The sequence below is a fragment of the Rissa tridactyla genome, chromosome 24 (assembly GCF_028500815.1).
Source record: "Rissa tridactyla isolate bRisTri1 chromosome 24, bRisTri1.patW.cur.20221130, whole genome shotgun sequence".
Classification (NCBI taxonomy): Eukaryota; Metazoa; Chordata; class Aves; order Charadriiformes; family Laridae; genus Rissa; species Rissa tridactyla.
Window position 1 is genome coordinate 2,023,590 of NC_071489.1, and position 27,132 is coordinate 2,050,721.

Sequence of the window (27,132 nt, forward strand, 5' to 3'; positions counted from 1 at the left end):
TGTGGGGGTGTGTGTGTGTGCTGGGGCCATGGGGGTATTTGGAGGGTGCAGGGTTCTGCGGGGGGTTCTGAGGCTATGTCAGAGGGTGCAGGGTCTTGGGGTAAAGTCCTGGGGGATTAGGGGAGGGTACAGGGCCCGTGAGGGTGGCTTTTGGGGTGCTGGGGGCAATGTTCATGGGGAGCCTGCGGGGGATGCAAGGGCCTGGGGGGGCGGGGAGCCCTGTGGGTGTTCGGAGCAGGGTGGCTGTTTCAAGTCAGCAGGCTGGCGGCTCTCATCTCTGTGCGGAACCACCTGTAAGAGAATTTGCAGCTCCTTGAATCCTCATCGAGCTCCCTTCAGGCACGCTTGGGGACTCCTCTACCTGCCTCGGCTGACGTCGCGCTTGGTCTGATCTCTCCTGTCCCCGCCGAGCCTGGCTGATTTCCGCGGCAGCCCCCAGGGTTACTGCCCAGGAGCCGTTACAGTCAGAGCCGCCCTGGAGTTGAGGAGGTTGGGGTGTCCGTCCTGCGCTTGCCAGGCCGGAGCTGCAGCGCTCGCTGTTACAAACGTGTGCCTCTCGCAGGAGATGCTGGTCCTGAAGCCTCCTTTGCTCTGGGGTGTGCTCGAAGGAAGGCAGCTTTGTCTGCCCCGGGGATGGAGGACTCCAGCGTGCAGACCTGGCAGTGACACCTCTCACCAGAACTGCCGTCCTTAACGTCTTAAGAAGTAAGCTTATGGGGGTGTAAATGGACATAAACGGAGTCAGTTTGTTCAGGTTTAGGCTGAGCACCAAGGAAAAGGACTTCTGTCTCCCTTGAGAGTTGCTACAGAAAGCACGATGTTAGAATTAAAGGCCACTTTCTGCAAGTATTTGCATTAAGTTCCCTGTTCCCTGGAGCACTTGCCCTTGCGGTTGCTCAGAGAGAAGGGACACAAATCCAGCCAGCGTTAATCTGTGAAAAAAACCCAAGTGAGCCGTCACACCACAAGTATTAATCAAGCAATTAATGATGATCATGGGTCATTTTGGAGGCTGTCCTGTACAGTGTATGGCATCGTTGACCGAGCAAAGAAGTGGGGATGTGTTGGCGCCTTTTCTGCCAGATAACGGCATTTCCTATCCCTGATGAAAAACACGACGCTTTGAGCACAGCCATTAACTGTTGTCTCAGCATCCATGTGTCCGTGCAGTTAATTTAATGCCACCTCCGACAGGCTTGGCGCCCAGCAGCCTTATGAAATATTCATGGGGAGGAAAAGCAGTGGAACTTATCTGCTCCGTATTGTTCAGATGCAACTTTGACTGAGACTTAAAGCCTGGCAGGAGCCTTTTGGGCAGGCTGGAAAGCTGCCCGGCTCTCCTGGGAGGGACACGCAGAGTGAGGCGGGGTGGGAGTGAGAGAAGGCAAGGGCTAACGTCGGAACCGGAGAGAGGGCAGGGAGCCTTGGAGAGCTGCTCAGCTTGGCACAGGTGAGCTGCGGGGTCTTGGGACACCCCACATCGCACGAGCCGGTTTGGGAGCGGCCCCAGCCCTCTGTCCCCAGGGATGCTCTCTGACCTGTCCTCTCTGTCCCCTGATGCTGGCTGCGTTTTGTAGGAAGGGCAAGGAGAAAATAACCCCAGCTTCCTTGGCTCAGTGCCTCCTTACGCTTGTCCTTTCTCTTTTCCTCTGCCCTGAGGGTTTGGTTGGTTCGCTCCTCCCAGTGGAAATGGTTTGCGAAATGCTACCCCGTGCACCTTCATTTTACTGCACCTGCTGGCACCAGGCGGCTCCTCTGAAACCTTCCTCCCCAACCAGTACGGCTCTGGCTCCAGGCAGCCGAACCGCATCCAGCACTGTGTAATTATATCTCAGCGCCTGTTTCTGCTGGCGGCTTTAGCACTGAGCAAGTGGTAACCAGGAATTATTGCCAGGGAGGAGAAGAGGTGATGCTATCTCTGCCGTGGTTTTATGCGTGATGCATGATTAATCCTTGCTGTGTAGGGTTTCAGCAGCCGCACGATCCGCAAGGTAAACACGGCAGCGTGCAAGCAGGTGCTTCCCAGCATCCCAGGCCTGGGTGTGTCACACCCCGTCCTCGCGTGGATCATCAGAGATGCTTCCCGTGAAATGTAATTAACTCCTTGTCTTGTGCACAGCGTGAGTCTCTCACCACCGAGTGACAGACGTGGATGCACACACGCTGCCGGCGCAGCACACCTTGCCGCCCGCCAGCCCTGTGCATCCTACGTGCACTGCGCCCGTCCGTGACCTGCCGGAACCCTGGAGAGGCTGGAGCTCCCCGGCCCACGTACGCTGCCCTGCCATGCACGGATCGCATGCGCGGTAGAGCCTTGTGTCTGAAAATCACAGAATCAGAGAATGGTGGGGGTTGGAAGGGACCTTTGGAGATCATCTTGTCCAGCCCCCTGCAGGGTCACCCAGGGCAGGTCACACAGGATTGTGTCCAGGTGGGTTTGGAATCTCTCCAGAGCAGGAGACTCCGCACCCTCTCTGGGAACCTTGTTTCAGGGCCCTGGCACCCTCACAGTAAAGATGCTGTTCCTCAGGTTGAGATGGAATTTCCCGTGTTCCAGTTTGTGCCCGTTGCCCCTTGTCCTGTCCCCAGGCACCACTGAGAAGAGTCTGGCCCCGTCCTCCTGCCACCCGCCCTTTAGATATTACTGAGCGTTGATGAGATCCCCCCTCAGCCTGCTCTTCTCCGGGCGCAACAGCCCCGGGGCTCTCAGGTAGAGCTTTTGTGAAGCTTTTCCACTTCATATCCGAGAGCTGCTCACAGTGGTGTCCTGTCTGGCTGCCCGCTGTGCACCCACGAGAATTGCATCGGCTCTGCTGCCTCTGGGGTCCCGGCACCTCCTCTGCGGTTCCCTTCCAGGCTGCGGCTCACGGACGTCGTGTCCAGCGGCAGCAGAAACCTCCGGCAGCCAGCCGTGCTGAGGCTGGGGGTGCGCCGAGGCAATGCCAGGCTGTGACAGACGGATGGGGTGACCTGCTCCCAGCACAGCCCAGCGGGTTAATGGGGAGCTGCGGAAGAGATTAGAGCTTGCAGAGACGGGGTCACTGCCTGCCCTCTGCGACAGGAGCCCACTGGGGAGGGCGCAGGCATGGTCAGCTTCTCTGGCTACTCAGAGGGGCTGGCTGCAATTAATTCAGGTCCATTAACTCCCTTCTGGGCTTAGCTATATTATCTTGTTCCTATTCAAAGCCCACCCTGTGGCCTTTGCAGCACCAGCTCTGGCAGAGAAGGACCAGAATAGCAGTAAGACGGTTCCAGTTTAAATGCAAAACACCCGTCTGCCATTTCCAGGAGCAACAGGGACGTGGCCAGAGCCAAGTGACCGCGGGGAGTTTGGCATTTCAGTATTCCCTGTTCACTGCCCACTCACTATTATTCAGTCTCCGTGGGGTCCTGGGGGCTTTTTCGGATGCCCAGAGTTGGATCTGGCACGTTACTTTTGCTCCGTGTAGCTGGAAATTTTTAGGACAGAAGATGTGTTTAGACATGGCTTGTGCTACAACTGCTACTAACTCGGTTAAATTAAAAGCAGGTGATATTCAAGGGAGTGACTCACTTCTGCTGAGGCTCAGGTGTCTGTCCCAAAGCACAGAAGTGTTAGACTTGTCAAAGATCGGCAGCTGTGCGTGTGTTCGTTCTCCTCCCCCTGCTCCAGCGCAGAAGTGGGTTCCCATCCGCCAGCCCTGACGCGTCCCCAGGGGGGCGCGTTCACATGGCAGTGCAGGACCAGGCAGCCACGCTGGAGCTTCGGCACCCAGACCCATCCTCACGTTAGCGCGGCGCGTAGCGAAGGGATGCTTTAACGTGACCCCGTTCAACATCAGCTCTGATGCTGCTGGTGTTCGTGTGCGCGTTTAGACAGCACTGGGAGTCTGGACCCGAGCTTTCTCCTCCCCCCCTCTGACCTTTTGGTCTTGGCTCCAGGATTTCAGCGACGGCTTCAAGAACATCCTGGGATGACGCCGTCCCCACCGGCCTCCTTGGGGAGCGTTCCCAGCAGCTCCGCGCGAGAGAAAGGCTCAGTGTTCATGAGTTATATCATTCTTTATATCATCGTTAAGAGTAGCAGGTATTGATGTACAATGCGTCTGTCATCTTATTGTGCTTCCTATGAAAATGTGTGTACATAGTACAGATACCAGAGAGAATTCAACACTTTATACACTTGAAGGCATTCAGAGATCAGTAACAGAAAGAAAAAATGGCACAAGAACAAGGCCTAAATGCTACTGGATGGGTATCTACACTGATATGATGCATATATAGAGAGATATATATATATGTACACATATATATATAGTCATATATATTATATATAAGAAATATAAAATGCAGATGACGTAATAGAAACAAACCAAAAAGTGTATGCTTCAACAGGTGAGCGTCAAGGTCAAGTCCCAGCCCCATCTTTAAAAGCTTTAATGGGAAAGAGAAAGAAAGAAAATAAATAAATGAAACGCAATGAAACGTTAGGAAAAATCCATAAGAAAATTTATGGATGTGGCCGACCCGTCATCTTTGGGCGATCGCTGGATACAAAGGACTAACCCCCAGTTCCTAATTTTGGTCAGGAAGCAAATAATAATATAAATGACAATAATAAAACCAAAACCGCCATTTAGAAATAATAATTACTAAAAAGACTTATTGCAAAAGCTCCTAAAGATAAGTAGCACTTCAGCCCTGGGCGGGCTCTTGCTCGATGTGTGGGGCCTGGGGGCTGGCGGGGGCTGGGGGAGGCCGATTTCCACTGACCCCAGAGCGAAATGGGGGTGCGCTTGTGGGCCCGGGGAGCAGAGACGCGGCTGGTGCCGGCGGCTGGACCCCGGCTGCCCGGGCAGGTCTCTGCGTGCCGGGGAGAGGCCAGCGGCGGCCCCGGGGCAGCGAGCCGGCAGATGCCCCGAGGGTGCCCAGGGCTCATGGTGCCCAGGGGCAGCTGCTGTTGGGGGGTTCAGCGGGGTGGGAGCCTGCGGTCCCGTGGACCAGAGCACCCTGTGCCATGGGGTGTCCCTCAATCTGTCAGCCCTTCTGCTGCTGGGGCTCCTGCGCCCGCCTGGCCACAGCCGTGCCAAGGGGGTGTCCCCTCGCGGTGCCCCTGGCCGAGCCTGGCCGGTGGCTGCAGCCGAATGGGGGCCAGGAGTTTTCCTTCCACCTTTCTCCCCAAGGATGGCTGTTTGTGGGGGCCGCACGGGATAGCCCCAGGTTCCCTGGGAACAGGGGGGAATGCGGGGCAGGGCTGGTACTGGCCAGGCTGCACGGAGCCCAGGAGAGACGGGCAGGGAGACCACAGCGTCGCCCGGCCCCACGCGGCCGAGGAACAGTGCCCGGGCGGTGGGGTCTTCAGTGCCGAGGTGGCACCCCCTGGCCAAGTCCCCTCTGGTGCTCGTGGCTGGCCAGCGAGGTCGGTGGCTGGGCACCACCGGCCCTGGGGCAGGGTGCCGAGGAAGACGTTTTGGAGAGGTGGAGGTGGCCTGTCTTCATGCGCATGGAGTAGCCAGGAGCGCCCAGGCGAGGGTGGGCTGCGGGGCCACTGCGGTCCCAGGGGACAGCGAGGCTCTCCTGGGACTGCCGGACCTGCTGCCGGGCACGCCGTGGGGCTCCTCGACAATCCCTCCTGCCGGGCACGGGGGTCCCAGCAAGCGCCGGCCAAAGCGTTGGAGCAAGATGGGCATGGAGACAATGGACGGACAGACGGACAGGGCTGTGGATGGAGACTCTGCGGCCGAATGGCTGCTTCTTCTTGGCTTCTGGGTTTCTAGTTAAAAAGGCCGAGGGGAGCCTAGGGGAGGAGACGGGGCGGGCCTGTGCTCCAGCCCGCTGTGCGTGTCGCTCCCCGCACCGCGAGGATGGCCGGGCTGGAGCGTCCTTGAGTCTCTGAACTAACAGGGCAGGCGCTGAGCAGCCGCCGCGGGGGCCACGTGCCGGGTTCGAGCATCGCCCGACCCGACCGCCTGCCCCAAAATCCGAGGCTGTCGCTCTTGTCCGTGTCCCACCGTGACGAGGAGCAAGGTCCCCTAGATGTGTCTCTCCGCTGGCGCTCACAGGGAGAAGGGCAGCTCTCCGGAGGGCTTTGGTAGCTCAGGTTGTACATCCAGACGTCAGTTAGCAGGTGAAGTCCTCAAAGGTGCCCCGGGCCGGGTGATGAGGTAGGATGTTGGCTGCGTACGTCATGCCTGCCGGGTGGCCCCGTATGCTTTCACAGGGATTCTGTGGGGCAGAGGATGGACAGGACGCTGGGGTCACTGCTTTCACCCAGACCCCCGCTGAGAGCGAGTCCTGTCTCCACACCGCATCTCTGCTTGGTGCCTCTGCTCCTTTCCCAAGTGTTCCCCAAAACACCCCCCCCCAGCCCACGATGACACATCTGGGGCAGCTTCTGAGCTCCGAGAGGGGACCGGCAGCTCCCGTGGCACGCCTGGCACTTACGTGGCGTTTCACGTCGTCCATGCTCAGCGCGACGCCCTTGTCCGTGTTGTTCCTCTTGTGGTTCTTGCGGCACTTGCCCCGCCGGCACAACCGGTGCTTTATCACCTGCCAGAGCCAGGTTTTGGTACCGCGGGGGCTCATGGGTGGCTCTTCCCCATGTCCCACAGGAGCATTTCAGTGCTCCAGGATAACCGGGGTCCCCCGGCAGCTGGGGGATGGCAGACACACTCACCTCGTAGGCGTAGTCGAACAGCTCCAGTACCGTGAGGATACTGGCCCCAATGAACAGCCCCATCTGCCCTCCAATGTCACCTGCGGAGGAGAGGGAAGCCATCAGGGTGGCATGAGTCCGGTGTCCGGTGGCAGAGAAAGGGCAAAACTCGTCACCGCTGTGACTGGTGCCGGGCCATGGCAGCGGGGTGCCCTGCTCTGTGCCCACGGTGTTGGCACATCCCGGTGCCGCGGGAACAGGGCCGTGATGCGGGGGGGCCACCATGAGACCGCCTTGTTGGGGGACACGGCCTGGGTGCTGCCGCAGGGTCCCGGCGCAGCCGCCAACACTCACCCAGCAAACCAGCCACCTCGTACGCCTTCTTCTGCTCGATGGTCTCGTAGTTCAGGGCTTCAAAGAAGATATCCAGCACCAGGATGTTCTCCCTGTGCAGGAGACAAGCGGCGTCAGGCCGACATTCCGGGATGGAGGGACAAGATGCCGCCCTATCGCCGTGGATGCAGCATGTTACCCGATGTACTGCTCCGATTTGTTGTACTTCTTGGCCAGGTACTTGGCGGAGGCCTTGCTGGGGATCTTCACCATGGAAAGCTCTTTGCCGTAGCGGGTCACGTTGCAGGGCATCTCGCAGACGCAGTACTCGTTGTCCTTCTCCACCAGGAAATCTGGACCAGGAGAGAGGGAGATGGAGAGATGGAGAAACCCAACACCCCCAGCTCGGTCCCAGGGGCCGGGCAGCCTCACCTAAGGCCGGATCCGCGCACTCCTTGTACTGCTCCGGGGTGCAGTAAGGGGCATCGCCTGCCGGAGAGAGAAAGCGGGTTTTCCCGGTGGGATGGTGTCGGAGGGCTGAGCGCGGCGGGGGCCGGGGCCCGCCCCGCGCGGGGCTCACCTGGCATGTGCACCATGCGGCAGTTGCAGTTCTCCACCAGGTAGCGGGTCTCGCAGTCGATGCGGCAGGCGGTGATGCTGTAGGTGTCGTAAAACTCCGAGTCGCCCACCGTGGCCTTGCAGTCGCCCCAGGGAGGCGGCAGGTAGATGAGCTGGGAGGGGGCAGAATCCAGGAGTGAGGAGAGAAGCCCAGCAGCCCCCGGCGTGGCGGGGGGACAGACACCCTCGCTGCACTGGTCCCCAGGGTCCCCCTCTCTGTCCAACATGGGGACGGGAGGGAGGGTCCGCGTCCCGCAGCAGGGCCGGAGGGAGCGCCCCAGACCCCCCCAGTCCCTACCCGCTGCTCCTGGCAGGACACGAAGGTCTGGAAGCCGGGAGCCACCCCGAAGCCCAGCTGGTCGATCAGTGGGGGCTCGTCCTGGCTGTGGATCTGCACCTTGATCCCGGCTTCGAAGGAGGTCTCGTCTGCGGCAGAGAGAAGCGGGGTGAACATGGCGCTGGACCCACCGAGCCCTGCTGCAAGAGGGACCAAAACTCCTCCTGCCTCCCACCCTCCCCCTGGGCAAATTCATTCATTCACGTGTCCATCCATCCATCCATCCGTTTGCTACACCATGTCCTTGTCCCCTCCGCCTCTGACCCTCCAGCACCCGGGGAGAGCGGCAGGGAAGGTGTTTGCCTCTATTTATAAACAAGTGATGGCTGCTTGTCTAAGCCGATGGGGAGTTGCCATGGCGAAGAGCAAAGACAAGGAGGAAAAAGGAAAGAAAAGGCCCTGAAGTGATGAGAAATGGAAGGAGGGAAGAGGAGGGGGCCTGAGGGACGTGGACCCGTGGGGCGGGGAGCTGGGAAGGGGCTGAGAAGCACGCCAGGAGCTGCTGGTGACCAAGTGGACTTGCTGGCAGAGCCGCTGGGGCAGTGGGTTACCTGTTTCCCCCCACACTGGCAGATATTCGTCCTGCTGAATGTCCAGCATGATCTCCAGGCCGTTGCCGGTGCCCCCCTTCATGGTGATGAGCCGGGGCTTCCCGTCCTGCCCCGCGTTGAAGGTGTAGCACTTCCCATAGCGGGTGAAGACCTGAGGGAGAGGACATGGGGCTGAGGCTGGGGCCCTTCCGCTGGCACCAAACCGCTGCTGGCACCATGGCACGGAGCCGGGATGGCATCACCAGCCCCAGACACGGCCGTGCCCAGCCTGGGGGTATGATCCGACCCAGGTTCCTGCGCTACGGGGTGTCTCTCACTGTTGGAACTGCCCCAGTAGAGGAGGAAACTTTCCCCACAAAGGCACAGGGATGGCACGGACCCAGAGGAGATACTTTGCAGATTTACAGTATCTCGACCCCACAGGCCCCATGGCAGCCCCAGCTGCCCGAGACGGTGGCACTCAGCCCTACACCTGCACCAGCGCCGCCTCCGAGCCCTCCTCCGTCCCTGCAGAGGACGGGCCTGGACAGGATCCTGAACCCCCTGTCCCTCCTCGGCCATTCCGGCTCCGGCAGCCGGCATGTCTCCATGCCGCTGAGCTGCTGCCAGCCCGGGCATGAGGCACGTAGGGCCAGGGGGCTGCAGACCGCATGGTGCCCCACGAGCGATGGTGACGCCAGGATGGAGGTGCCAGGCACCTCCTCTGCCAGCACAGCCCTGGGGCTGCTCCCACGTCCCACCAGCGGGTCTCCGCGGCCGGTGCCGTCCCCATCTCCAGTGAGACGCCCAGGTGCCGGCAGACGGGGCTGAAATATCAGCCTGTCCCTGAGCGAGCTGGCAGGGACAGCGTCACCCGCCGTGCCTGATCCGACACGATGCCGTTTGGAGCTGCTCCCTGTGCCTGGCCACCTTGGGGCTACTCACCGCCGTGAAGTTGCTGGGGCCGCACTCCTCGCCCCGGTAGCTGCAGCTCAGCAGCATGTCCTCCAGCTGGTGGCAAGTGCGGTTAAAAAACCCGTACAAATTTAGGGGTTCATCCTCATCCCCAGGGCTGGGCTGGGCCGGAGCAAAACCCAGCTCCATCCCGGGCTCGTAGTCGACCAGGGGGGCCAGGTAGAGCAGGTCCTCGTGGCTGAGCTGGGAGACCCGCACACGGTTGATGTTGCAGAAGGTGACGGCGGGGAAGGTCATCTCGGGGCTGTCCTCCTCGCTGAGCAGCGTGACGTGGTGGTACTCCAGGTAGTAGACGATGCGGTCGGCCACCTGGTAGAGGAAGACGGAGAGGGAGAGGAGGAAGGCCAGCGCCCAGAGCGCCTGCCGGGCGCCCAGGCTGCCCTCCACGAAGATGTGGCTCAGCCCGTGCAGCGTGCAGCTGCTGGCAAAGGCCACGAAGTCTGTGGCTGCCCCCGCGTCCTCTTCCTCCTCTTCATCCTCCTCCTGCCCGTACAGGAACTCATCTGCTCCATCCTCTCCCCTCGCGGTGGCTGCAGCGTCTCTCGGTCCTTCCTCGCTGGAGAAGGAGATGGTGCAGAATATCTGGAGAGGCATTGTCCAGCGTGGAGGTCCCAGCTCCGGCGTGGGGGTCCTGTCCCCTGCCCTGCCACGGCCTGGGGGTCTTCAGTGGTGGGTCGGTTCCTCGGGACGTGGGTGAGAGGGGCTGGGGGAGAGCAGGGAGGGAGGAAGGGGCAAGTTCAGAGACGAGAAAGGGAGAAGGGAAAAGGAGCGAGAGACGAGGAGGAGTGAGGGAGAGGAGCAGAGGGATGCTCGGAGGGGACGGAGAGAGGAGGGTATATCAGGAGCAGGGAGGAGGAGAGGAGGAGCGAGGGGCGGTTCTGCGGGCTCCCCAGGTCCCCCGGGACCAGCCGGCTGCCGCCGCAGGTCAGAGCAGAGATGTCGCCAGCTTCAGAAGCACCGACGTGTTGGGAGCTCCGGGTGCTGCCCGGGGGGCCCGAGGGGGTGCCGGGTCCAGCGAACACGGGGTGTTATCGGGAGCGTGCGCAGGCCCCCGACGTGCTGCGTACCCACACCGCATCCTCCATCCTCGCTGCGGGGCAGCACGGCCCTGGCAGCCCGACCGGCTGCTCCGGCCAGGCCCTCCCTGCTGGCTGCCGGGCTGTTTCCAGAGCCGCCATATGCCGGGCTTGCCGGGCTCTTCCTCAGGGCAGCTGGAGCCAGAGGTTTTCCCAAAATGCCTGACACCCTCCTGCTGCAGCGCCCGCCCAGGTGGTGCCAGCGGGGCGGAAGGATGCTGTGGGTCCCCAAGCCCTCGCGGTGCTCATCCTGCCTGGCAGCACCCGTCCCTGCGGGCTCCTCTCCCCGTGCCGGGGCAGCGCGTGGGCACTGGAGCAGCCGGCGAAGGCGATGTCCCGAGCGGTGCGAGGTCCGTCCTCCTCCAAGCCAGGGTGCTTTTGGCAGGATTTGGGTGCTGCCGTGGTGATTCCTTCTGCAGATCCCAGCCAGCGTGCAGTGTCACCTCATGCTTCGGGTCCCTGCGGGGCACAGGGAACCGCCGCTTCCCCTGGGGGATGGCGTCCAGGCCTCGTGCTGCTGAGCTGGGGCTGGGGGTCCCGGGGAGGCAGCCCTGACGTGGGGTGGTGGGATGGAGCCGCGGCCGGGCTGGCTGCCGGTTCCAAAAGCGTCTCCTCCCTGCAGCCCTGCGGCAGCGCAGCCCCTTCTTGCGGTTTGCTTTTTTCCTGCACTCAGCACTTCATAAAAGCATCCGATGTGACCACAGAGCAATCTCCAGCCCCATCCCAGCACCGCAGCCGCCATCGCTGGTCCAAGGGGAAGGGGAGCATCTAAATACAGCAGTGCCTCGATGCGCAAGAGCTGGATGGGAGGTTTCGGCCGATGTCCGGGTGCGGTGGGCACGGCCTGGCCCGCTGGTTCGGCTGCTCTGCCTCCTTCCCCGGAGGTTCCTCGGGGTGTGGGTCCCTGGTCCCTGAGCACCACGGGGCCCCTGGTCTCTGAGCACACCCCGGCTTGTGGACGTGGGCAGCACCAAAGTGGGGGACAAATGCAACCCGGAGACCTGTACAAAGCTGATCTGATACCGGTGCAAAGTTATCTGCTCTCCCCGAGCAAGCGATGCCGGTCTAACGGGTAGGGCCTGCACTGGGGATCCCTGCCAGGGCAGGCTCAGCCAAGACGATGACCGATGATGTGACAGCAGGTTGTCCCTCGAGGGGCCACCCCGGGGCTTCCCAAGCTCAATATTCCCAGTAGGGCCCTTGTGTAAGAGGGATGCTGGCAGTTGGCACAAAGCTGGGGACACTGTCAGCACCCAGGAGAAAGGGTGGGTGACCTTGGGGACGAGCGCCAAAGCCACGGGATGAAATTTCATAAGGCTGAGAGCAAGGCTGCGCCTCCTGGGAGCAACCCAGAGAGTCTGAGCTGGAAACTCCTGCTGGGAAATGGGACCAGGGAGGCAGATTGGGTGGCTGGGAGCCACCCTGCCATGGGGACCAGGTCACCTTTGCCTTTGACGGAGACGAGCTGCAGCTGCACGTGGGCAGGGCTGGGCTATAAAGGCACCAGGGCTTCAGCTGGGAGGGGGTCTGGGGGCACTGGGCTGGCTCAGTCCTGTGGGAGCAAGCTGGGAGCAAGCTGGGCTGCTCACTCACACCCAGAGGATTCTTTTGGCAGGGAGCGAGCGGGTAGGAGCTGGCTGAGGTCGGGGTGAGGTTTCTGGTGTTCCCCAGCTCTGGGACAGGGAGTTTCTGTGCAACGTCTGTAGGAGGGAGAGGGGAAGAAGGAAAATGGAAGAGAAGCCTGAAGGGGTTTGTGTAGCCCGGGCAGGGCACTGACAGGCGAGCGGTGCTGCCCGGGGCCCCTTGGGACAGTCCCTGATGGCGTGAGCGAGGGGCTGACCCGATCCTACGGCACGGAGAGGTTTCATGTGTCTCCTTGGGAGCAGTTGCATCAGGGAGAGGGAGATGCTGTAATGAAAACACTCCATCATCAGCTGGGGCCATTAACCTGCCTTGCTCAGCTTAAACAGCTTGCGGAGGGTGCTGGGGCCGGTTCCCAGCAGTGGTGAGGACGAGCACTGCCCCAGCTCCGGTTACCAGCGCCTGTCCCGGAGCCGACACTCGAGCTGGGGTGAAGGTGACTGGGGACGGTCACAGCCAGGAGGACGGTGGCACCGGCGCTCACGGGAGCATGTCCTGACCCTGCAATTGGGGACAAACTGTGGCAGCGTCGTCGTGCTGCAGGCAGAGGGGTGCTGTCCTGGTTTGTGCGAGTTTTTTGGAGATGCTGGAGGAGTCCTTGGGCTCGTTCCAGCTCCTCCCTTGCCGGGAGTTATTTTTACCCTCTCTCAGGTAAAGCTTTGGCGGGGGAGAGGGACGGGGGATGCTATAATTAGCCGTGACATCAGCCCCCGTGGCGGCGCGTGCTGGGATGCTGCCGCCACACCCCGACCCCCTGCCGTGGTCCAGGGATGCTCCGTGCCTTCCTCCCTGCCGCAGCGAGGGACGCGGGATGGTGGAAGGAGCCTGGTTTTTCCCTGGCTCCCGAGTAGTGTTTGGCCACCGTCCCAGGGCGGTTCGGCCCCGCTCGCTGCTTTGCAGCTCGTCACGGGCCCGGGAAAGGAGGTTCCCCGGAGCGGGGGAGCACGGAGGCGGCGGGGGTGGGTGGGGGGGGAAGCGGGAGGGGGATTTGACGGCAGCAACAGCACATTTCACAGCCTGTCACGCTTTAATGGCAGAGGAGATCAAAGCCGGGATGGAGTTATTCATAGAGATAAACCAATCCCCGAGGAGGCGAGGAGAAAACAACATCGCAAGCTCTGTTATCCCAGGCCTGCAAGCGGCAGCCCAGCCCCGGGGAGGCTGTCGCAGAAAGTGCCCGGGGAGCTGGACCCGCTCGGATTTGTAACCGGGCACTGCCCGTCCCTGCCAAGCGCCGGCCGAGCCGGGGCCCAGCTGCCTCCATCGCGCCCGGAGATCGGAGCCGACGGGTGGGGAGGGATGAGGCTGGGCGCAACTGGGAGCGGGATTTGGGGGTGGGTATTTGATGGGGCCGAAGGGCAGCCCGCAGCTGGGCTGTCCCGCTCCCGCGGCGCAGCTGTGTGCATCGCATCGGAGGGGAGAAAAAATGAGGTTTGCGATGTGCCTTGGCCCATGAAGGTGCTTTGCAGCTCCCAGAGCTGCCAAGATGTTGGTGGTGGCACCTGCGGTGCCTCCATGGCCGCTCTGGGCAGGGCGAGACGCTTCGGGACGGCTCCACAGCTGCAGATCCCTCCCCGGCCCTGGTGAGAGGCAGAGCCGGAGCAGCCGAGCGAGGTGGGATTGCCCGGGCAGCTGGGATCTCTGCCGGGACTAATCCTGCCGCCCCTTATCAGATGCTGCCACCTTGCCTCCGCTTGCTCCGCCAGCCAAGCCGGGCGCAGCTTGTGTTATCCAGCCCTTTATCCCCCAGATTAGACGCTTCACAGTGGATTAGCATGTCACATTCTAATGCAGAAAAATTGATGATTAAAAAGGAGTTTTTGCTCTGTATTATTCCCCGCCTCCGCCTCCTCTCCACCCCGTCCCCGCGGGCCCGGGCAGCCCAGCCCCAGCCATGGGGACCAGTGATGCTGCGGCGCTGGGGGATGCGGGAGCCCCGTCCCTGGCTCGCAGCGGGGATGGGAAACCAAAGGGCCCTTTCTGGGACTGGGCAGGGCTGGCACGGTCCGTCCCGGCCGCTTTTGGTGGCAGGGCTCAGGGCGGAGGGCCTGGGTGCTCCAGGTGCCTGTGCCATCCTGCCCCGGGCTGTCGGCTGCAGACGCGGCATCTGCAGTGCAGGACTTTAATAAAAAGCACATTACGGTGAGTAATGAGCTAAGTGGACTTCATTATGGACCTGGGGCCTCCCTGGCTCTGGTTGTTTCATATGATTTCATATCAGACGAGCCTTATCTCCTCTCCAAACGTTTCCATTTAAACTCCATTAATCTTTCAAAGCTTCCCTGGGCCAGCGCTGCCAAGCGCTTCTCAGCCAGCCCAGCCGGGTGCCGATGCTGCTGCCCCCGGGCACAGAGGCCGCCTGCAGCCCCGCTGGCTGGGGGTCCCCGGGGGGCTCAGCCGGGACCCCCTGCAGCTCCGCAGGCGGTTGGGTGCGTACCTCCGGCCGGGCCCTTTGCTGTGCATCCCCTGTGACGGCTCCCACAGCCGCCTTATCCTTCTTGTGGGGATGTAGTTACGCTCCTGTAATTGAAACAGTTTGTAACGCTGAGAGCTCTCAGTGATTTACCCGCTGGCGGGGTCCCTTTGTGCCGGGGAGGGGTCACCGGGACTGTGCCGGCTGCTGCCCTGCCGGGATGCGGAGGATGCTGCCGAGGTGACGCTAATTCCCAGGCGGCTGGGATTATCCTGTGTGGACACTTATCCCGGTGCTCTTCCGTGTTTCCTGCCGATCACGAATTACCCATAAGCAGGTTGCAATTTTTTCCGACATCCTTCACAATTGCTCAGACAGTTTGTGCAAGCAGATCCAAGCTGACGGTTTTATTGGTGGTGGGGGGGGGGGAAATTGTGTTCCTACCCGGTTTTCTTGCCGCGTTCGCTGGCTCTGGCTCTGCGCGCATCACGGTTTTCAAATCTCATCTAATCCAAGCAGGGTGGATACCCAGCCGCGGCGTGTGGCTGCTCTTGGTGGGGCTCCCCGCCGTTTAGCCGGGCTGTGGGGCTGCCAGGAGCAAGGAGAAAAGGGTATAAAATCCCCGATAAATCAGAGGGAGAGTGGGGAGCACTCAGCGCCATCCCGCATCCCGTCTTCTGTGTCCTTACGGTGAGAGCCTGGATGCGGAGGCACCAAAACCTCCATGCGGGGGGAGGGAAGTCCAAAAAAAATAAATAAAAGGTTATAATATCCAAGTGTCGGGGCCTGTATAAATAAATAAGAGCCTGAGATGGTGAGGAGCTTCTTGAGTCATGGTTGTTTCGGGAATTGCAGTGATGCCGGCTGCTCAGAGAGCCCCGGCTCCGGCCAAACTCTCTGCAGGCGATAAAACAAAGGCGTCTATAAAAAGCCAGATAAATTAAAACCAAGGCAAAAGGCCGTGAGACAGTTAATTTCCCGGATCTCCCTGTGGAGATCTCTGCCTCCCACGTGGCTCCACGCTCTTGCGGGACCTGCCCCCCTCCCGCCCCAGCGTCTCCCCGCTTGGTATCGGGGGGAGGGAAAGTGGCAGCGGGAGGTTTCCTGGGCAGATTCTTCGAAACACCCGCAGCCGGCAAAGGCGCCGTGTGCCTCGCCGCTGCTCAGGATGAAGATCAAATGGAGATTAAGGGGGAACAATTTGGAAAAATCCCATATGCTGGTGGTCCAGGGCTGCATTTCCAGCCTGTGGGTTCCTTGGGGGCCAGCGTCCGTGGGTCATGCGTGCCCATCTGGAGCCGTGACATCCTCGCCTCCATTGCTGCTGGATTGCACTCGAAAGCCTCCTCATCTCTTCCAGCAGCCACAGATGCCATTAAAGCTTATTAATAATAATTAATAATTCATTTGATAATGATTCTTTACGTGCAAAGGATTGCGAGAAGAGCAGGAATGGCCTGAGGTGCATTGGAGCCGCTCCGAACTCTTGGCGTGACACCTCCGGGTGCGCAGGGTGCATCTAGGGTGTGCAAAGCGTTCCTGGGTGTGCGGGACACCTCCAGGTGTGCAGGGTGCTTTGGGTGTGTGGGACACCTCCGGGTGTGCAGGGCGCTCCTGTGCGGGCCGTGCTGCTGAGCACCGTGGCTCCGGGCATGGCTGCCCGTGCTGCTGGGGCTGGACATCGCCCCTGGGCAGGGCCAGGGTCTAAATGACCCCCGTCTGGGCCTGATCCTGCATGTCATAGAATCACAGAATGATTTGGGTTGGAAGGGACCTTAAATCACACCCAGTGCCCTGGGCAGGGACACCTCCCACCAGCCCAGGTTGCTCCAAGCCCCGGCCAACCTGGCCTTGAACCCCTCCAGGGATGGGGCAGCCACAGCTTCTCTGGGCAACCTGGGCCAGGGGCTCACCCCCCTCACAGTGCCTCAGATCTCATCTAAATCTCTCTTCTTTCAAGTTAAAACCCTTCCCCCTCGTCCCGTGGCTCCCCTCCCTGCTCCAGAGTCCCTCCCCAGCTTTCCTGGAGCCCCTTGAGGGACTGGAAGGGGCTGGAAGGTCTCCCCGGAGCCTTCTCTTCTCCAGGCTGAACCCCCCCAGCTCTCTCAGCCTGTCCCCACAGCAGAGGGGCTCCAGCCCTCCCAGCGTCTCCGGGGCCTCCTCCGGCCCCGCTCCAACGGCTCCGTGTCCTTCTGCTGTTGGTGCCCCAGGGCTGGAGGCAGCACTGCAGGGGGGTCTCACAGAGCAGAGCAGAGGGGCAGAATCCCCCCCCTCACCTTTCTCTCTCCTCTCCTAATGCACTCCTGGGGCGGGCAGGAGTGATGTTGTTCAGTGCTTAGAGGTTCAAGGTGTTAAATGATTTCCCGGCTCCATTGCAGAGCCGCTAATGAAGCGGCTGCGAGGCACCGGCACGCGTCGGCCTCCTGCCGTGCTGGGACCAACATCGATGTCCTCGGCCCGCTTGTTCCTGACCCTCTTCTGCGCTGGCTCAGCCGAGATGGTGGCGGCTTCGGTGACATTGCTCCCATGCAGTGACGGCACCGGGGTCACACCACGGCATCGCTGTCCCGCTGCAGGATGAGTGTGAAATGCAACCGTCTTCAAACGAGAGTTGCTGTCTCCACGTGAGCATTGGCATGGGGTGAGAAAGCCACAAGCAGCCGAGGGATCCCCAATCCTCCCGCCTGCACCCCGCAGGCGGCCGGGTCTGGAAAAGCTCGGATGAAGCTGGGGAAAGGAGGCAGCCGAGGAGCAACGCTTGCCGGCGTCTCTGCTCCGTGCCCGAGGGCTAACCGGCTCACGGCTGCTTTCTGGATGATTTGCTTTGAGCAAAATACTGTGATACTTGAAAGTCTCCGAGCTGCGGATGAGCTGACGGAGTCAGGGCGCTCCCAACCCGCTGAGCTTCCCGGGAGAGCTGAGGCACCACCAGCAAACGGCTGCCGTCCCATCCGCGGCTGCGGTCCCGCGCCTGGCTGCTCCTCTGCTCCATCACCTCCAATTATTTTGCACCAGGCAGCCCGTGTCCCTCTGGGTTTGCTCCGTTCGTCTGGAAAATGATGCAACCTCTGGGGTCAAACGATGCTGCTGTTCGACAGCAGAGAGGGGCCGGCGCGGAGGGTGAGCCCGGCCCCAGAGAGAACCGCCGGGATGCCGGAGGTGAATCGCTGCTCAGAAATAACAGATACATGCGAGCAGTTTCAAACGCTTATAAGTTATTTAGGAGCCCGTGTGCCGCTTTAAAAAGTGATTTACATAAATCACTTGAAAGTGTTACAGAATTTGTAAATGCGCCGGCTCCGTTGGGCACCGTGGTGGGAGCTGCCGGGGCTCGACGTGCCGATGGGGACCGGCCCCAAACCGGGAGGATGACATTATTTGGGGCTAGTGTCCGTCCCTTCCAGCCACGCGTGGTCCCCGAATTGTTTTTCCAGAGCCAGATGGGCCCATGAGGTTTGTTTATTAACTGTCTAAAGCTCCAGGAAATATCTGTGTATCAGCAATTCCTGCGCCCGGTCTCTCCAGCTGTGTTGGAGATGCTTTTCACTCCAGCTCTATGATTATCCACTAACGCTGCGCCGCGGGGGAGCTCGGCTCGCCGTGGGGCTCCCGGGCTTGTGACTGCCACGGCTCCGAGCGGGGCCATGGGGTGCCGCGGGCCGGACGCCTGCATCCCCCGGTGGGTGCTGGGGTGTGGGTCCCGTGAGGCTGAGGGTCAAGGCAGAGCAGGGAGACCTGCAGCATCCCCTGGTTGAGCACCCTGAGGCCAGCAGCGTGCCCCATTGCACCCCTCCCTCCGAGCTCCCGTGGGTGCTGGAGGACACCCCAGCACCCACCAACAACCCGATTTCACTGACACAAGGGGTTTTTTTTGCAGGGGGAAAAGCCACGGTGCTGCTGGAGTGGCAGGAGCTGACCCCCAGTGCACACCGGCTGGAGTGAGGTGGGCTAAGCAGGGGGTTCAGAGGGGTGCAGAGAGACTTTGGGGGTGCAGGGGGGCATGCTATGGGGTATGGGGGGCACAGAGGGGTTCAGAGGGGTGCAGAGAGACTTTGGGCGTGCAGGGGGGCATGCTATGGGGGCACAGAGGGGTGCAGAGAGACTTTGAGGGTGCAGAGGGGCATGCTATGGGGTATGGGGGGCACAGAGGGGTTCAGAGGGGTGCAGAGAGACTTTGGGGGTGCAGGGGGGCATGCTATGGGGGGCACAGAGGGGTGCAGAGAGGCTTTGAGGGTGCAGAGGGGCATGCTATGGGGTATGGGGGGCACAGAGGGGTGCAGAGAGGCTTTGGGGGTGCAGGGGGGCATGCTATGGGGTATGGGGGGCACAGAGGGGTTCAGAGGGGTGCAGAGAGGCTTTGGGGGTGCAGGGGGGCATGCTATGGGGTATGGGGGGCACAGAGGGGTTCAGAGGGGTGCAGAGAGACTTTGGGGGTGCAGGGGGGCATGCTATGGGGTATGGGGGGCACAGAGGGGTGCAGAGAGGCTTTGAGGGTGCAGAGGGGCATGCTATGGGGTATGGGGGGCACAGAGGGGTTCAGAGGGGTGCAGAGAGGCTTTGGGGGTGCAGGGGGCCATGCTATGGGGTATGGGGGGCACAGAGGGGTGCAGAGGGGCATGGCAGGATCTGGTGGGGTGCAGTGGGGCTCACCAAGGTGCAGTGGGGTTCTGAAGGGCGCTGGGGAGGCTCAGCAGGGTGCAACGGGGTGCAGTGGGGGTACGATAAGATGCCGCTGGATCCGTTCTCCATCACGGCAGCTCCTGCATTGCTCCAGAGATGGGAGGAAGCAGGAGAGGAGGAATGTGGTCGGGGTTCACTGGGGCTGCTCCAGACCTTTCCCGTTCCCTCCCTTGCTCTTCCTCTGCGCACTCGGTGTTTCCAGGGCAGAGGATGCAGAATCCAAAGCAAGAGGCAGCGGCATGATCTCCGTGTCAAAATCAATTCTCCCTAGTGCCAGCTCAGCCCCGGGGCCTCATGGAAAGGTCCAGAGGTCTTAATCCTCTGCAGCTTATCGTGGATGTCCCGTGCGCTCTGCCCCAGGGCTCCCAGCTCCCGGGCCAGGCTCAGCCACCGTGCCCTGAAGCAGGACAGTGACGAGGAGTCGGGAACGTGGCTCTGCCCCGGGATGGCCTCGCGGGGTGTGAGAAGGAAAAGCTGCAAACGCACATCGCACCGCCCCAGGCACAGCATCCCCCCTGGCTGCACCCATCCCTGAAAAGGGGCTTCACGAGCACAGGGCACCGTCCCGAGGTTTAATGCTGGTTTTACACGGGGCAGCCCCAATTCCCATCCCATGGGCCATACTGGGGCGTGGAGAGGAAGCTTATCCTCTGGGCTTCTGCTTTTTCCCTGGGCTGGGAAGAAAATTGATGGGGTTTAGAGCCCAGAGAAAGGACTCCTGGGCTTTTCCCCAGCTGGGCGAGGAGCCGATCCACGGGGGACGCGCAGGGCTCCAGGGGCTCTTTGCCGGCGCGGAGAGGGAGAGCAAATGCAAGCTGGGACCTGACTGGGCCGCGCGTTCCCGCAGAGGAGCGAGGGCTCGAACTTATAAATAATGAAGTAACGAGCGTGAAACATTGATCTCTGCTGCTAATGAGCACGTCGGGGAGCGCAGCCCCGAAACGGAAGGGTGTGATTTCCCCTTCCCCGCAAAGGGGAGCTGGGTGGCCGCCCCCTGCCCACCCCATGCGTGGCCCTGTGGGCGCAAGGCTCTGGGCACCGCCCCGGTGATGGTGACACCCTCAGCCCGTGTCCCTCAGGGCCGTGCCCTGAGGGGGGTCAGGACTTGCCCCTCCGCCTTGTGTTTGCCCCTCCAGGCTTTAAGGCTGTACCAGGAGGCTGGGGAGAGGAGACGGCTGCACCGCCCTGTGCGTCCTCCTCCCCTTCCTGGACCACTGCGGCGGGGGGGGGCTTTGTGGTGTGTGTGGCACCCACCTCCATAGTGCTGGAGGGGCTGTGAAGGGCCAGAGCAGAGCTGGGGTGGCCAATTGTTTCCCCCTGGGTCTTCTTCAAGGGTTAAATCCCTCAAGTTCCAACCCGCTCAGCTCCACCTCTGCCCCTGGAGCATCCCTGCATCCTGCACTCGGCTGCTGCTGGGGACCCCCCCAGCCCAGGCAGTGGGTGGAGATGGAGGGGGATGAACAATGCCAGGGACCCCCTGATGCGTCCCGCTGATGACGCAGGATGAAAGAGGAGGTGGGAAAAATCCGTATAATCCCAGGATGGGCTTCCCCACGGCATCCGGCATGAGCCTTGTGTGGCAGGGGATCCTGTCCTGGCTGCAGGGCGATGCCGTGCACTGGGGTGGGGGGGTGAGACCCAGCCCCCCTGGGGTGCTCCTGGGTGGGTGCATGACGGGGGGCACCCAGGCAGTGCCTCCAGCACCGGGGGGGCCCTGGGCTGCTGCCCTGACCCCGGAGATGCTCCCCCTCCGTCAGGCAGTGCGAGGGGGGGGACACGGGCAGGAGGCAGCTCCAGCCACCTTATTGTCACCCTGAATATTTTGGTTACGGCAGCCCCTCATTTGCATTCGCCGCGTCTCCCCCGAGCCCTCCCTTCTGCCGGGGACAGATAACGCGGCAGCCGCGGCGTGTCGGGGCCGCGGTGCTGGCGGCGGAGCCACGGCTCTTCCCGTCGCCTCCTGCGCCGGCCAGCATCAACATGCAGCCAGCATCGCCCCGGCGGCTTCTCTCCCCCACGCTGTCCCCATCAGCCCCCCGACTCTCCCCACTGGCCACGGCACCGAACTTAAATGGCTGCAAAGGGGAGAGGATCGACACGCATCCCTGCCTGCACGCAGGCGGCTCCCCCCGGCCTATGGGGTCCGGGCAACCCAAAAATCCTCCCTGGCGAGTCCCCGCTCCAGACACGGCATCTCCTCTATATCAGCAGGAGGAGAAGGGCAGCACCGGCTACAAAAGCACCCGCTCGGGGCATCCCACCAGCCTGGACGGTGCAAGAGGCTTTCCGAAACGCAGAAGTGAAGAGAGTCCCTGCCCGGGGCGGTGGGACCGCCATCGCAGGGGTGCGGCCTGGGGGGATGATGGTGCATCACCGCGTGATGGTCCCTGGCATCCACCAGCCCCGACCAGGGCCGCCAGGCCCAGAGCAGCACCGAACCCGGCTCAGCCTGGGGGGACGCGGTCCGAGCTGGGATCAGCAAGGCGGCAGCAATTAACCTGTCAAACGAACCCCTCCAAAAGCTTCTGCGAGCCCCGGGACCCCCGCGCAGGGACGGGCAAATGTTTCCCGAACAGCTCAGCGAGACGGAGCGGCTGCCGGGACCCCAGGCGCAGGCAGCACCGTCCCCAGCCCCGCCACGCGCAGACCTGCCCGGGCAAGGCTGCAAGGGGAATCTGAAGAGCAACATAAATATAGCACAGAGCCAGCTTTTTCTAATCAAATCCATTAAATCATCCCAACCTGCTTGCAAGGAATAATCCAGGCAGGAATAACAAACCAGCTGTGAGTCTATTTTGCTTTTGCCGTTGGAGGGGATGCAGAAAGCAGGGTATTTGGGCCCCGACAGATGAAGGTAGGGAGCCTGGATGAGGGTCCCCGAGGATGCTTCGGCACAGAAAACACGACCGTGCACCGGGAAGAGCCCGGTGTCGAAACCGGCCGGTGGCTACAGGCAGGCTGGGACCCGGCCCCGTGCGCCAGCCCCAGCTGGAGCAGATCCAGCCCCCTCCGGGCTGCAACTTGCCTCCATTTAACAAATAAAACGCCTGATGGTTGACAACAGCGAACTGCTCTATGTAAAGAGCCTGTCAAGGGAATTTAATGCAGATGATTAAAATCACCAGAATTATGCGGGGACCTGGGCAGCAGCTCCGCGGATGCCCAGCCGGTGCCTTGGCATGCTTGGCGGCTCCGTCCTCGCTCGGTGTGGGATACGAGTGGGACATCCTCAGGCTGGGGATGAGGACGGGGAACCCGAACAGCACAGAGCCACGCGCTCCACGCTGGAGCCAGCTCGGGAACAGCCACCCCGGCTGCCGAATTTATTAGGCAGCACCCGAATAGCTGGCACTGTTTAATTCCCAGCTGGACAGGGGAGAGGCAGCCGCAGGGGGATAAAGGCTTTATTGTGCGCGGGATCCGTGCACCAGCGCGAGACGCAACCTCCGTTGTGGGGCACAACGCTGCGCGGTGTCCCCAGGACCTGCTTTCCCCAGGGATTGCGGGGGTCCCTCGGGTCCCTGCTGGCCATCGCCACGGCTCTCCCTGGTTTTCCACCGGAGCCTCCTCACCGCGCGGCAGTTTCCAGCCTGGCATGCAGAACCCTGCTTTGCAGAGCCCAAGTGACCCTGGGGAGCTTTGCCCACGCGGGAGCACCCCGTGCAGCCGCACCGAGCAGCTCCTGGGGAGCACCTGGGCCTCTAAAACCCAGCAGCATCCCATGGCATCCCCTTAATGAAGATGCTGCTGGTCCTTTCTGAGCTGAAAGGAGGCAGGAGCAGCTACAGGCGGACAAACACCCCCCTTGCATCAGGGAAACGTGGCATTGGGCTGGAACCGCGGGGGCACTCACCACTTTGAAGTCTTCGGGGGTGCATTGCTCCCCGCGGAAGAAGCAGGACAGCAGCATCTCCCGGATGTCGTGGCCAGCCCGGTCATAAAACTCCAGCATGTTGAAAGGTTTGGGCTTGAAATTTCGGAAGTTCGCCTTGTCCTGCAGGATTTCCAGCTGCTTCTCGTCGGCGGTCTGGGTGTCCGGGATCTCATATCTTAGGGGAAAGAGCAGGCAGAAGCTCAGGCCTGACTGCAGCGGCTGCTCCCACCAGCAAAAGCCATTTGGGCTACGTAGGAGCTGCTTGTGCCCCGACCCTGGCACGCACTCAGCAAAGTCCCAAACACTTTGTATGTGGCATTTTCAGACTATGTAACAGCACAACGTGGTCCAGAGGCACGTGAGGGGCGGCAGGAGGACGGGCGAGGAGGAGAAGCTGGGAGGAGAAGCAGCGGCCACGTACCAAACCCATCCCCCTTGCCCCAGAGCTGGTCCCGCAGCACTGGCCCTGGTTGAGGCCAGGCCAGATGCCGGACCTGTGCCGTTGGTGGCATCACGGCTGCAGGTGGTGACCTCACTGGGACGTGGGCTGAGCGTGCTGGGTCTCAACCCCTGCTCTCATGGCTGCAAACCCCTCCCTGGGGCACGACTGGGGGCAGCGGTGAAGCCCCTTGGCAAATGGCACGGGCAGGGAGTGTGCCTTGCTGCTGGCACCAGGCTGTCAGCAGCGGCCCAGCAGCACCAAGGAGCTGCTACAGCCATGGGGCTGGGCTGGGGAGGCTGGGCAAGGGGCTTCCCCATGGCCCCTGCCACTGCAGGGTCCCATGGCTCAAGAGGTGGCACCGATCTCCAGTCCTGGTGCATGGGTGGCCTCGCTGCGTGTGTCAGGCGCCAAAGACATGGTGTTGGAGCCACGCATGACGGATCTGCCCCACAGCCATCCCAGGGTCACCCTGGCCTTGCCACCCATGCCATGCACTGTGGACAGGAGCCACACGTGCCAGGTCCGTCCAGGGCAGCTCCAACATGGAAGCCACGTGCCCAGGAGCAGCAGCAGAACCTGGTGGCTCCTTGCTCTCGGCTGTTGGTGGTGCTGCACAGTGGCCACATCCAGCTGCAGCGCTGAACTAACTCGGGATCTGCTTCCTCATGGAGACTAAAGAGATGCCGCCCACGCCAGTGGTGGAGTGCACCTCCCCAGTGCTCGCTGCCCCACGTGGCGCAGGGCTGGTGGGGTGGCTGGGGCCCTGCACGGTGCCCTGCCCTGATACATGGAGATGTCACCTGGGGCCACCTCCGAGCACCAGCACCCACCTGTTATTGAGCAGGGCGAGGAGCTCGCCGGCGTGGTACAGGTCATTCTTGGTGACCCGGCTGAAACGAAACTCGTTGAGGTTGCAGAAGGTGACGGCGGGGAAGGTGAGCCTGGTGGCCGCCACCTCGTCCAGCTTGGTGACGTGGGGGTAGAGGAAGTAGTACTGGATGCGGTTGGTGCAGACCAGGGCGAGCAACGCCAGCGAGCCCAGGAAACACAGCGCCCAGACCACGCGCTTCAGCGACAGCCGCTCGTACGAGAAGATGTGCGAGAGCCCGTGGAGGGTGGAGCTGCTGGCGAAGGCCTGGATGCTCACCGGCTGCCCGCTGTCCACCTCCTCCTCGTCCACCTTCAGGTCCATCATGGTCCGCGCTGGCACCCCGGGGTGGCCACTCTGCTGAGAAAGGAACCCGTGGGTGCTTGGTGCCGCGGTGGCCTCGTGGGTTCTGCCGCTGCCTGGCCCGTGGCATCCCTGCGCAGGGATGCTGGGGATGCAGCCGGCAGCGCTCGCATGGGGCAGATGCTTTGCTGCGCCCTGCTCTTCCCCCCAAGCCTATATAAATATTTTTTTTATATATATATATATACACACACACACATACATGTGTGTATATATATATTCACAAATACATGTGTGTGTATACATATATTCACACATACATGTGTGTGTCTATGTGTGTATATATATATATATATTTATTTGGGTGCAGCCTCTTGCATTTCCTCCCCTCCCGCCCCCTCTGTGCCCTCCCCATCCCATGGCAGGACTGGGGTGCTGTGCCCCCCCAGCACCCCGCTGTACCCACCCCTCCCACCTGCCCCCCCCCCTCCCCGCTCCCCCTCCGCCTCCCCCAAATGGCACCGGCGCATCGACGAATAGATGAAGGAATCGAGGATGCAAACCTGGAATCAGGGCCGGCGGCCGCGGCCGGAGCTGGGCTGGTTCTGCCGCTGCGACGCGGGTGCCGGGGCTGGGACGAGCCTCCCTCCACCTCTCGCTGCCGGGTGGGAAGACGGGAGCGGGAGAGGCGCAGGCACGGAGGGTGCGAGAGGCACCGAGCCCGGCAGCGACGGGCGAACCGGAAAAGAAGAAGGGGAATAAAAATAGCCTCGGCGGTACCTTGGTGCAAGCGTGGGAGCGGGGATGCGCCGGGGCCTCGCTCAGCGCCGTGCGGGGGGACCGGAGGCGACCATCACCGGAGAGGAGGCAGCTGCCGGGTGCGAGGAGAAAAGAGGGGGAGAAGGAAGGCGAGCAGGAGCCTGCTTCCCAGCCAAACACATGGATACCTCCCCCTGAGGCTATCTGGGAGCTGGTGATTTCTTCAGATGCATAATCCGTATGAAGTCATTGTCTGTGCGCTGGTGGGGCCGGAGGCCGCGGAAGGGTGCCGCAGGCCGGTGGGCAGCGAGGAGGAGGAGGAGGAGAAGGAGGAGGAGGAGGAGGAGGAGGAGGGAGAGGCGGAGGAGCGGGGCGCTCCAGCGATTGCAGGCTGCTGGCAGGGGCTGTTGGTGCTGCTGGCGTGTGCATGTGGGTAATGTGTGTGTGCGTGTGCGTGCGTGTGCCGCTCCCATCCCCCAGCGCCTTCCAGTGATGCTCCAGCTCCTCGCTCCGCCGGAGCCCCCCCAGCCCTCCCTGACCCTGCTCTTCCCTGCCACGGCCTCCACCGCCCTCGCAGGCTTCACCCATGGGTGGCCCCAGACACCCTCGGGTTGGTCCTTTGCCGGAGGACCGGCGGTGGGTGCCTTCCAGCCCTTTCTGGCCGCCTGCTCGGGGCGGCAGCGGGGCACTGCGATGCCTCGAGCATCTGTCCCAGGCTCATCGGGTGCAGCCCCGCTCCTCGCTGCCTGCTGGCACGGTACCCAGAGCGATGCTCACCATGATGGGGACAAAACCCTGCCGGAGGCGCTGGGCTGCTGCCCGGCCCAGGACATGCTGCCCCTCTCCCAGCTATTCGCCTTCTGCCATTTACAGCGTCACCAGAAAGGTGCTGTTGTCCCCTGGGTGCTCCCTGGGGCAGCAGGCGCTGGGTGCCGGGCGCTCTCCTCCTCCCAGGGCAGAACAAGAGGGTTGCCAGCGCTGCCCAGCTTCCCCTCGGCACCACCGCATCTCCAGCCCCGCGTCACCTCCATCTGCCCCCCATCACTGCCTGGGAGAGCGGGGTCCCCTTGTCACCCCAGCCGAGCTGGGGGACGTGCACCCCCAGGGAGTGCTGCAGGGAGCAGAAGCTGCAGCAGGCGCCTGCCCACTGCTCCCAGTAAGGTGACTGCAGTCAAATGGAAAAGAATGTTCCAATGTCCTTTACGAGGGTGATGTTGGCAAGGGACAGCCAGACCTCAGGTGTGTCCCCACAAGCTGTCCCCATGCCCAAAGATGCCTTCCTAGCACTCTGTCCCCGCCTGAACCGCGGCTAATGGGAGCATGGGCAGTTCGGGGCACAGCAGGGTCAGGCATGTGTACCCTGGCCCCAAATCCCATGTCTTGGACACACTTCATTAGGTCCTTTTCTGGAGCATCCTCTCCCAAATTGGGTCCTTGCCTGAGCAGGAAGACGGGGTTTTGCAGTGGGACCTGCTCGGGGACATCTTGGGGGGACAGAGATGGGGTGCAGGGACAGCCCTGTGAGCCAATGCCCCCTCCTTGCTCGCCGCTGGGCACAGGGACGACCCTGCCAGCACTTGGAAACGGGGCTGCAAGGCCGGGAGAGTGGCGTTAGCAGTTCCAGTTGGCACCAGCTCTGCCTTTGCCTT

General features: G+C 61.9%; 1 protein-coding gene across 5 annotated transcripts; it reads right to left on the minus strand.

The window, feature by feature from the left end:
• Positions 1 to 6,069: 6,069 nt before the first annotated feature.
• Positions 6,070 to 25,869, minus strand: ASIC1 (acid sensing ion channel subunit 1). 5 transcript variants are annotated; one of them, XM_054183131.1, is made up of 13 exons: positions 25,672 to 25,869; positions 25,288 to 25,382; positions 24,384 to 24,778; positions 23,091 to 23,286; positions 8,474 to 8,624; positions 7,884 to 8,011; positions 7,548 to 7,698; positions 7,400 to 7,456; positions 7,167 to 7,320; positions 6,989 to 7,080; positions 6,656 to 6,735; positions 6,424 to 6,528; positions 6,070 to 6,204 (listed from the first exon to the last, which is right to left on the minus strand). In XM_054183131.1, exons 3-13 carry the CDS (start codon positions 24,746 to 24,748, stop codon positions 6,100 to 6,102), a joined length of 1,584 nt encoding a protein of 527 aa, XP_054039106.1. In that variant the 5' UTR covers positions 24,749 to 24,778; positions 25,288 to 25,382; positions 25,672 to 25,869; the 3' UTR covers positions 6,070 to 6,099. The 5 variants fall into 5 exon arrangements, with proteins under 5 accessions (XP_054039106.1, XP_054039108.1, XP_054039107.1 ...); XM_054183133.1 differs by adding an exon at positions 9,398 to 9,736 and having other exon boundaries at positions 25,288 to 25,869; XM_054183132.1 differs by lacking the exon at positions 25,288 to 25,382 and having other exon boundaries at positions 25,505 to 25,869.
• Positions 25,870 to 27,132: the final 1,263 nt, after the last annotated feature.